This window comes from Pezoporus occidentalis, unplaced genomic scaffold (genome assembly GCF_034315485.1).
Source record: "Pezoporus occidentalis ecotype Australia unplaced genomic scaffold, CSIRO_AGI_Poc_V1 ctg79, whole genome shotgun sequence".
NCBI lineage: Eukaryota > Metazoa > Chordata > Aves > Psittaciformes > Psittacidae > Pezoporus > Pezoporus occidentalis.
The window spans coordinates 1657480-1667585 of NW_026916147.1; the positions used below are offsets into that span (position 1 = coordinate 1657480).

The following is a 10106-nucleotide window of genomic DNA, read 5'->3' on the forward strand; positions in this document are numbered from 1 at the left end:
AGTGACACGCCCTCTCTGACCCACCATGGTGCCCTTAGTGACGTGCCCTTTATGACCTACCATGGTGCCCTCAGTGACGTTCCCTTTCTGACCCACCATGGTGCCCTTTGTGACGTGCCCTAGGTGACCCCCCAGGCCACCGTATAAAAGGCAACGGGTCATTGCGCTCATGCCAGTGTCCGGCAGGACAGTGACGGGACAGAGCGGGAGCGCAAGGCTGTCGCAGACCCCTGAGCGCAGGCCACGTTGTTCCCCGCTGCCCCAGCAGCCCTGCGGTGCCGAGACACTTCTTGGAACATTCTTCGTTCCCCGCGCTACACCTTTGCCTTGTCTGATGAGGATGGCGGAGGGACACGCTGCATCCATGCAGTTCATCCAGGCTTTTCTGGAGAGCTCAGTGAAGGTAATTACAGCCATTTCCAGGGTAGCAGTGCCTGCGTTTCCTGACGGGGCCACCGGCTCTGCTGCCAGGGCTGCTGGCTGGGCGGGGCTGCGCCCCCGGGTTCCTGCACAGCACTGCAGCCCCAGTGCTCCAGTCCTGCTGGCCCCTTCTCACACTGCCCGTTTGTGTCTCTGCTCCCCGGCTGCCCAGGAGGAGGCTCAGAAGATTCGGTTCCTGCAGACCGTCTCCACCCTGAGCAAGGATGCCAGAGATGAGGGCTTCACACAAGAACTGAAGGAGTTCTACCACCGATTTCAGGTGGCAAAGAACATCGAGGTGAGGGGACCCCCGGCTGCTCTGGGGAAGGGGGCAAGTTGCCAGGCGCCGGCACACTGTGAGGACACACGGGGCCCATGCAGGGGGAGGGCAGGGACCAGCGTGCGCGGACAGACACTGAGCTGCCTGAGGGGATGCGGGTGTCGCTGAGCAGCCCTGCAGCAGGGCCGTGCTGGGGGCCGGTGCTGGGCTGGGGACAGAGGGTCTCCACCAGCCCTGCCGCCTGGTGCCTGCGGCCACCAGGTCCCATCCCGGTTGTGTTCTGCAGGCGCTGGTGGAAGAGGAGCCCGTGGACCACCTGCACACGGCCGTGCGGCAGCAAGCCATGCTTGCCCTCGCCCATATGAGGTATGTGCCCAACCCCTGGTTTGGCTGACACCTCTGCACAGTCCGTGGCCCTGGGCCTGCCCATGGGCATCTCCCATCCCGGCAGAGTCCAGTGGTGCCCTCAGAGGGCCTGCTCTTTGCCCTGCTCGCGGCTTGTGGAGAGATGGAGGGGAAAGCAGAGGGATCCTGCAGGTCCCCTCCACGTCTCAGCTGCTTCCAAAAGTGGGAGGCGGGAGACTTTCCTGCCAGGACTGTCCTTCGGCCTGGGCCATGCCAAGGAGGGAGGAGGTGCCTCCTGGCAATGCTGCCCACACACCAGGGCTCCATCCCGCTTGGGGGCCTCTGCTCCAGAGGTCTGTGTCCACCTGCCCAAGGCATGGAGGCAGCGCTCCCAGCACCCGCGTCTCACAGGTCCCTCTCTCTCTCTTTTCAGCAAAGTGGAGATGGCACTGGGGGGCAAGAAGAAAAGCCTTTTAGAGGCCTGTTTCAGGAGTGTCTTCTTCCTTCCTCCTAAAACAGACATGCAGGGCCTAGACAATTTCCTCTACTTTAAGGTAAGTGCTGTTGTGCTGTCAGGAGCACTCAGAGCTGCTCCCTGGCTGCCACGTGCTGAGACAGAGCCAGAGATCCAAGGCACGGCAGGGTGTCAGCTTTGCTTTCCCACCCTCGTCCCTTCATGTCCTTCCCCTGGGCCTCACCATGTCCAGTGCCTCTGGACTGGCTCCTCTGCCCGCCGCAGCTTGTCTGCCCCAAGGCCTCCCTTGGCCAACCAGAGGTGGCAGGGGTGTCCTCCCCTGGCGTTGGGAGTTAGATCCATCCCCAGGGAGAGAGGGACTGCAGAAAGACTGACACAACCTTTCTCCTCCTTGCAGACCCTGGATGCCATGGACATCCTGCTTAAGAGCTTGGTGCTCAGCTCCCCTGGCTGCAAGGACCTGAGGATTATCTTGCAGGTGCGGCACTGGCAGAGAGCGGGGTTCGCAGGGGCTGTTCCTCACTCTGGAGGGACAGGAGTGTCCACTCTGGAGTGGACGGTGTCCTCCCCAGCACCATGCACACAGCACACCGCAGAGAGGGTGCTCAGCTCCATTAGGGGACCCAGACACGGCCCACCGTGCTCTTCCAGGAGCAGCGTGTCCCCTGGCTGCAGTCAACGTCATTTCTCCTCTGCGGCCTCCTTCTGTGCCATGGCAAAACCCGGCCCATGGCACTTTTGGGCCAGCTCCATCCCCAGAGCTTTCCTCGCACCAAAGGAGTGGGGAGCATTGACCCCTCTCCTCAGGCACCGCAGCAGTGGCTGCGGGTGCTGTCCTTCTTCCCCTGCCTCGCAGTCCCTCCTGCTTTTCTGCCCAGGTCTGACTGGGGCAGAGACCCACTGGAACCTGCCTGTCCTGCACAGGGAGCCCAGCCCTGACGCTCCGCACTCCTGGCTTCCCAGAGAGCAGTATGCCCATTCCCCCATTGCAGCCCCACCGCCCCCTGGCAGGGTGCTGCCCAAAAGCCCAGCCTTCATGGAGAGGGGACACAGGCCTGTGCTTTCGGGGAGGGCGCAGAAAGAAGCAGACTCTACCCTGGGGTGGCATCTGCCTCCCTTCAGGGCCACAAGGACTGCATGAGTCCAGCCAGGACTTGAGCAGTGCTGCTGCTGCTGCTGCTGGCACGGGCACCAGTTCCCAGGGCACAGCAGCACTTTCTCTCCTTCCAGATGCTGCTGCCTTTCACTCAACATCAAGCACCCAGCTGTGTGTGAACGGGCCGTGGCAAGGATCGCAAAGCTGGCTGATTTGATGGCCAGCTCTTCCTCAGTGCAGGTAAGGAGGCAGGCACCCTCCAGCCAGGCTGTCTCCCATTCCCTGCCCACCGTGGGCAGCAGCCTGCAGCTCAAGATGCCTGAGGCATTCAGCACGGCTCTGCCCTGGGCGAGGGTCTCGGCTTCTCTTTTTCCCATGTTTTTTCCTCCCCAGTGCCCTTTCTGCCAGCAGCCATCTTGGCCCCCAGTCCTGTGCAGGGCAGCACTGCCCAAGGAGCATGGCGGGAGGCCAGGCCTGGCAGCTCTCCCTGCCCTGCTGCCCAGCTCGCTGCTCTGGGAGGGCCCTGCAGAGCTCCGACCCTCCAGGATCCTTCCCTGGGGCACTCTCGGGTTCAGGGCTTTTGTCGCAGCTGCTGCCCCTCAGCCCTTCTACCTGTCCTGCCTCCCTTGCCCAGGTCTGGAGCTTGCTTGGACACGACCACAGCTCTTCCCACCATGACATCAGCAAGGACCGCCTCCTGGGACAGCTGCTGGGACATCTCATTGTTTGCTGGACTAGCAAGATCTGGGAGATCCAGTATGAGGCTTTGGATACTCTTCATTACCTCTGCAGATGCATCCAGCAGCAAAAATGTAAGAGAAGCTGTGTTGGGCTGCATCCCTCCACACACAGACATCTCCTCATAGTCCTGCTTGTTTCCCCAAGTATTGTAGTGGATTCTTTTTGTGCTTGCTGGAGGCTGTCCAGGGCAGCCTGCCCTCTTCCCTCACCTCCTTTGCCCCTCACAGCTGCTTCCCGCAGCATCCCAGCTATTGTTTTGCTGCAGAAGCCGAGTGCTCACCACAAGTCCGGCACTGCTCTTTGCTGCTCTCCTTCCCACTCTTCTCAGGGCCTCTCAGAACCCAGCAGTTCCATGGTCCCCATAGCCAAAGCCATCATTGATGGTAAGCAATGCTGTGTCCTAATGACCCTCCTGTGATCCCCTCTTGTTTAGGTGTGACATCACCAGAGGATGACCTAAAGCATCCCCAGTGTGGAGGCGAAAGGAAAGCTGGGAGACCCTCCTGGCTTTCCCTGTGCAGCGCCAGGAGCATTGTAAAGGTAATGAGCTTCTCCCTTGCTGGGCCTTGTCCAGGGCATCAGCAGGAGACTGGTGCAAGCAAAGGGATCCAGAACCAGCAGGCTTGGCATGGTCTCACTGTCCCTGGTGAGAGGGCTGCTGCTGCTCTGGAGCACGGACTCCAGAGGGCTGCACTCCGGTGTCCCAGCAGCAGCTCCAGCTCTCCTGGCCACCAGGAAGCCCTGCTTCTCTGTAGGGTCAGCACACCGTGCCCACGGCCCCAGCCCTCCTCCCTCACCCTGGGCCCCTCTCTTCTCATCCTCCACCCCGCAGCGACTGCAGCCCCTGCTGCCAGCTTTCCTGTGGGTCCTCTCGCCAGAGCTGCTCTCACTGCCCAGCTGAGCAGCACTATCAGGGCACTCAGTGTAACACGTCTTCCCCGCCTTCCTCCTTCCTGCAGGCATTTGGGGAATACCTCCACCCTGCTGATAAGACAGTCATCGTCCTCAGGGCCATCGAGGCCATGAGAGACTCATGCACATGCGACAAGGAGGAACTGATCAGCATTGTGGATGTGGCCATGACAGAACCTGCCTCCTGGCTGACAGAGGTAAGCAGCCTGTGGCTGCCCTGTCCTCCAGTCCTTCCAGGCACTGTTCCTCCCTACATCCCATCTCCCCTCACCCAGGTGCTTCAGGCACCTTGAAGCCATTTCATGCCAGTAGAGTAGGATGGGAAGGGCAGCTGTTTCAGCGGCAGCTGAGGAAATGGCTGCAGTCTGGTGGCAGCACCACCCTCACCCGTGTGCTCTCCAGGTGTGGATCATCACGCGCTGCATCTATAAGAACTTGCAGCACATCAGCACAGCATCAGCCCGGTGCAGCCTGAAGCTGCTGTTTCTAAGCATGGCAGAGCAGAACCCCAGGGAGATGATCTTGAGCCTTATAGATATCTCTCCAGCATGTAACAGGTACTGACCCCCACAGCCCTTGTGGGTTTGTTCCATGTGGGGAGAGGGACGTGGAGGCCCACAGAAAACTGCAGGACACCCCTGAGGAGCTGGGCCCTGTACCCCATCACTCTCTCCTGCCCTGCTGGGTTGGCCAGGCCTGCAGTAGCCAAAGCTGTCCAAGCCAGACCCGAGGCCTGCCACGAGTTTCCTCCCTGCCCCACAGGGAACAGTTTCAGCCCCCTCCTGCCTGCCCCATCTGGGACCTGGGCACTCCCAGTGAGGGGTCAGGAAGGGCCAGGGCTGCAGCACAGCCTGGCTGCTGCAGGACTGGCCCAGGCACCGTGTGGTGGCCAAGGCAGCCCTGCTGACAGAGTGCTCTGCGTCTGCAGTGTTGCTATGGCCATGTGGGAAGTGCTGCTGTCCCAGCCCCTCATCTTGATGAAGGTCTTGAGGGAGCTGAGAAGGAACCTCCAGCACCTGCAGTCATGTTTGAGATTCATATCCCACACGGAGTGGAGGCCTGCATCCAGCTCTTGGCTGTGAGTAACCAGACCAGTCCTTGCTCATACTCAGGGCTGTGCCTGCCTCTCCAGAAACACAGGCACAGCCCTCTTCCCTGCCATCTGCCCCCAAACAGTCACATCCTCTGGGAAACAGGGATGCAGCCCGTTAGGGCCAGCCCAGCGCCAGGTTCCCCTGTGCCAGCCACACAGGGCCATGCCACGCTGCTTGGGTGCGGGTGCACAAAGTCCCTGTCAGTGCTCTGCTTACCCCAGCAGAGCCGGCACAGACAAGCGTGTGGTGTGCGGCTGGTGTCCCCCAGCACGGGCTCTCTGTCCCCGGTGCCCTTGTCCTGAGCTGCCAGCGGGACCCAGGAGCTGCACAGTGCAGGGAGCCCTGCAGGCTCGGCCGGTCCCTCACTGCCATCTTTGTTTCAGCTCCTGGCCTCCAGCGATGTGACACCAGAGGCATTTGCTGGGGTGTACAACAGGGAGAAGTTCCCGTGGTGTCAAAATGTGGTGCTGTTCTCGCTGACGCTCACAGGCCTCATCACGTTGTCACAGTCACCTGACAAGGTGAGCAGGGCATAGGCAAGGGAAGCCGTGTTGGCCTCCTGGGGCTGGGCAGTGGGTAACGCGGCGGCTTGACCAGGGCTGGGAATCGGGAGCTGGGGTCACGGCTCCAAATGCCCTCAACGTCCCGTCACAGGCCCCGATCCCCTCAGTGCACCATGGGGATGGCCTGCCAGGAGGCTGCTGCAGGGATTCCTGTGCCACTGCCCAGTCAGCCAGGCGGGAGTCTGGTGCTTAAGGGCCAGAGCATTTTGGCCTGGGTGGTCCTTCGCCACTTCACATACAAGGAATTCTGTGCTTTGTACAGGCAAAGAAAATACTGGTCCTGCTGCCAGATTTGATATGCATGCTGCAGACAGCCCACAGTAAGAACAGAAAGAAGATGCTGCTCATTTTCAGAAATGTGATGGGTCATTTGAAGAAGAAGGACAGCTCCACTGCTCTGCAGCTGGCCGAGAATCTCCCGCAACTGTTTGATGATGTAAGGCTGCTATGGAAGCCTGATCCTCACTGATGGGCCCTTTGCAAGGACAAGTGCCTGTTAGCAGAGCCTGGCGGCAGCACTTGCATGGGGCTGTGCCCCTCCTCATGCCCCTGCGCTCTCACGGGGATGCCTTCTGGGCTCTGCAGCCCAGCTCAGCTTCTCCCTGACTTGCTGATGGCTCCGGGAGACCTGAAACCCCTCCCCTCAGCCACGCTGACGCCCTTGCTCAGGGAGCTGCTGCTACTGACGCCCTTCTGTCCTCCTCCTCCTCACCAGGTGTCCAGCCAGGTGCGAGAGCTCTCCATCTGCCTATTCAAAGAAGTAATACAGATGGCGGATTGGAAGCACCAGCGGCAGATGCGGAAGAACGTGCAGGGGAGCCTGGTCCCACTCGTGTTGCACATGAGTGATGAGACTGAGAGTGTGGCCAAGGTACAGATTGCAAACCTGAGCAGTGGTGTGGGGAAGGGCGTGCTGAGCCCACGGGGGTTGCCTGGGCAGCAGGGAGGGCAGGAGAAGCTGGCAGGGACATTTGCCACGCCTGCCCTATGTGGTCCAGCAGGGCTCAGCAGCAGCCCATGGCCACCAAGGCCTGAAGAGCAGAGTCCCCAGGGACTACCCAGCTGTCCCTGCAGGTGCTGGGGGCCAGGGCTTTGGGCCCCAAGCCCTGTCCACAATCTCCCCAATCGTTGTCCCCCTCTGCAGGCCTCTCACGAAGCCTTCTGTGTAGCTGCAAAGGTGCTCAAATGGAAATGGCTCAGTCACCACGTGCAGGCACTGGAGAGATGGAGAACTGTGGAGTGCTTGGTGAGGATAAGTCCCAGGCTGTACATGGGGTGCTCCTCTCACCTCCCCACCCTCAGGATGTTGCAGGAGGCCCATCTGAGCCCTGGAAGTGGCACAGGGGGCTCTCAGGAGCTCCAGACCCTGCTCTGCCTGCAGCTGTCTCTGAACCTCAGCCCCACAGGGCTCCTGGCTGTGGCCTGAGGAACAAGGGGAGGTGTGGGGTGCTGGTAGGAGGGAACGGCCCAGGCGACTGGGGAAGGTCTGTGTCAGCCCTGGGCCTTTGTGCTCTTTCCAGCTGGAGCAGGAGCAGAGCAGAGCAGAAAAATATGTGCGTCAGAGCCTGCTTTACCTGCAGCACGCTCAGGTCAGCGTGCGCCTGGCAGCCGTGAGGTTCATCGGTAAGCTGCAGCCCCTGGAGTCCCTCTTTTGGCAGCCTGGCCCCAGTCACATCTGCTGCACTGGCAGCGAGGAGCAGCCCTGTGGCTGCCAGAGCATCGACTGCCCCGTGCAAGGCCTGTGCAGCCAGGGGCTCTGTGCTTCCCCCTCCAACCCCTGCCCTCGCAGCGGGGCTCAGTGGCACCTTGCTCAGTGCCACCTCCCCCTGCGTCCTGTCCTTCCCTGGGGTCACCCTGCTGAGGGGAGGAAGGGGTGCAGCCAAACCGGCAGAGGCGGGGCCGTGCTGCCGGGAGCGTGCTGGGCAGCAGCAGGTCTGATGGAGCTCTCTGCACAGGGATGGCCGCTCGGTGCCTGAAGGACAGCCGCGCGGACACGCTCCTGGAGGTTTGCGAAGGTAAGCAGGGACAGTGCTGTGTGTGCTGGGGCTGGTGGGGCAGGGGACAGAGCCTGGGCAGCGTGCTGCCATGCCCTGTCCTGCTCCAGGGGACATCTCGGGGGCATTTGTTGCATTCCTGAGCAGCAGCTTCCAGGTGATCCGTTTGCCCCACCTGCGCCTCCTGACCAGGGAAAGGGATGGCTGGGGCTGGCATGGTCTGGAAGGGATGCCTGCTGGTCTCTGCAGATTGGTGGGTTTCAGCTCTGCTCTCTTTCCTTCTCTTGCAGCCCTCCGTGGTTTGAGAAGCGATGAGGAATCCCAAGTCTCCTCCCTGGCATCTCAGACAATACACATCCTCACCTGTTTACACGCGCGGCCAAGACGGAGATGGATGCTGCAGGCGCTGTGCTGCTGCCTCTGAAAAGCCAGGCAGCAGTTAAGCCCTGCTTAAGAAAATGGGTCTTTCTGATTAAAGTTCTAACCACAGTTCCAAGGCCACGGTGTTCTTCACACGCGGCGCGGAAAGGCCAGTCAGGAGCTGCCGGGCAGCCTTTGCGCCCCGGCCGCCCTCGTCGGCCCGGCCACGGTCTTTGGGAGCACCGCCGCCAGAGTGCACAAAAGTCAGGGCCACACCTCCACAGTTTCTCTGAGCATCCTGTTCCAGTGCCTCACAACCCCCTCCACTGCAGGCACCCCCTTCAGCCGCTCCATCTGAGCAAAGGCATTGGCCACCACCAACATAGATGGTGTAGGTCACCCCTGCTGGAGCTGCAGCATTTGCTCTCTGATAAGTGCCCACCTTTCTTCCTTCAGGGTTACGTGGCATGTGTGCTCGGACCTGTGCAGGCGGCCTTGGAATGTCTCTCCTTCCAAGAGGTGCCTGTCCTCCCCGCACACCCTTCTATGCCCTGTTCTCTGTGTTCCCAGCGCTGCCTTTTGCAGGAGCTTAGGGTGGTGCCACCCGGTTCCCAGCAGGTCTCAGTGCTCGCCTGGGTTTCCCCGCCTCGAGAAAACTCCACTGTATGCCACTGTCTGCCGTGAGTCCCTGATCCACTGAGGAATGTGCCTTCCCTGGAGATGTTCCTTTTTATGTTGAGGACATCAGAACTGCATACAATACTCCAGGTGAGGTCTCACAAGAGCAGAGGAGAGGGGCAGGATCACCTCCTTCGACCTGCTGGTCACGCTCCTTTTGATGCAACCCGGGATACGGTTGGCTTTCTGGGCTGCGAGTGCACACTGCCTGCTCATCTTCTCATTGATCAATGCCCCCACGTCCTTCTCTGCAGGGCTGCTCTGAATCTCTTCTCTGCCCAACCTTCCATTCCAACACTCCAGTTATAGGAGCCATCCCACCACGTTTCTGCGACCCCCGTAGACGTGCACACATCTCTAATTCCTCTTGTTTGTTCCCCATGCTACGGGCGTTTGTATAGAGGCATCTGAGCCGAGCTCCAAATGAAGCCGGCTCATTGGCTGGAGCAGCTGGAATATCTCTACATTGCTCCAAGCGTTTATTATAGGTGCTGGCAACTGACTGGGTGTGTTGGGATGGAATGATGCCCCCCTCCCCCAACACATCTAGTTTAATGCATCCTTGAGCAGTCTGGCAAGCCTCCTACCAAAACTGTTCTTCCCTTCTTTATCAGACCAGCTCCACCAGACCCCACTAGACCTGGCCTACTTACTTGGGTCCCGTGTCCAAGATACCCAAACCCTGACTATGGTACCACCCTTCTAACCATTTATTAACCTGGCCAATCCTCCTAGCCTTTTTGGGGTCCTCCCCTGTATCCTGAAGAATTGATGAGAAGACTGTCTGCGCTCCAGAGCCCCTAACCACCTCTCCTAGGGCTCTGTAGTCCTTCTTTATGTTCTCCAGGCTACTGCTATCTGTATCACTAGCACCCACATAGATCACTAGAAGTGGGTAATAGTCAGTGAGACTTAAAAGAGCAGGTAGCCTCTCTGCAACATCTCTGATCCGTGCCCCTGGTAGGCAACACACCTCCCTTGAGAATGGGTCAGGCTGACAGATGGGTGCCTCTGTGCCTTTCGGAGTCCCCTACTACTATGACCCGCTGCTTTTTCCCGGCAGCACCAGTAGTGATCTTCTTTAGCAGTGCCCCAGCCGGCTGTTTCTGGTGCAAGTGTTTCCTCATCAGCCCCCCGCAGGACAGCAA

The 10106-nt window shown here is 60.1% G+C and overlaps 2 protein-coding genes across 2 annotated transcripts; both read left to right on the forward strand.

The window, feature by feature from the left end:
* Positions 1-169: 169 nt before the first annotated feature.
* LOC134155543 (maestro heat-like repeat-containing protein family member 7) lies at positions 170-2856 on the forward strand. The gene is made up of 6 exons (XM_062602838.1): positions 170-403; positions 593-718; positions 987-1066; positions 1479-1599; positions 1918-1998; positions 2751-2856. The coding sequence occupies exons 1-6, from the start codon at positions 170-172 to the stop codon at positions 2793-2795; spliced, it is 687 nt and encodes a 228-aa protein (XP_062458822.1). The 3' UTR covers positions 2796-2856.
* Positions 2857-3073: 217 nt separating this feature from the next.
* LOC134155544 (uncharacterized) lies at positions 3074-8409 on the forward strand. The gene is made up of 10 exons (XM_062602839.1): positions 3074-3428; positions 3791-3897; positions 4317-4466; positions 4672-4819; positions 5667-5884; positions 6189-6362; positions 6642-6797; positions 7071-7172; positions 7447-7549; positions 7882-8409. The coding sequence occupies exons 1-10, from the start codon at positions 3074-3076 to the stop codon at positions 8061-8063; spliced, it is 1695 nt and encodes a 564-aa protein (XP_062458823.1). The 3' UTR covers positions 8064-8409.
* The last annotated feature ends 1697 nt before the right edge of the window (positions 8410-10106 follow it).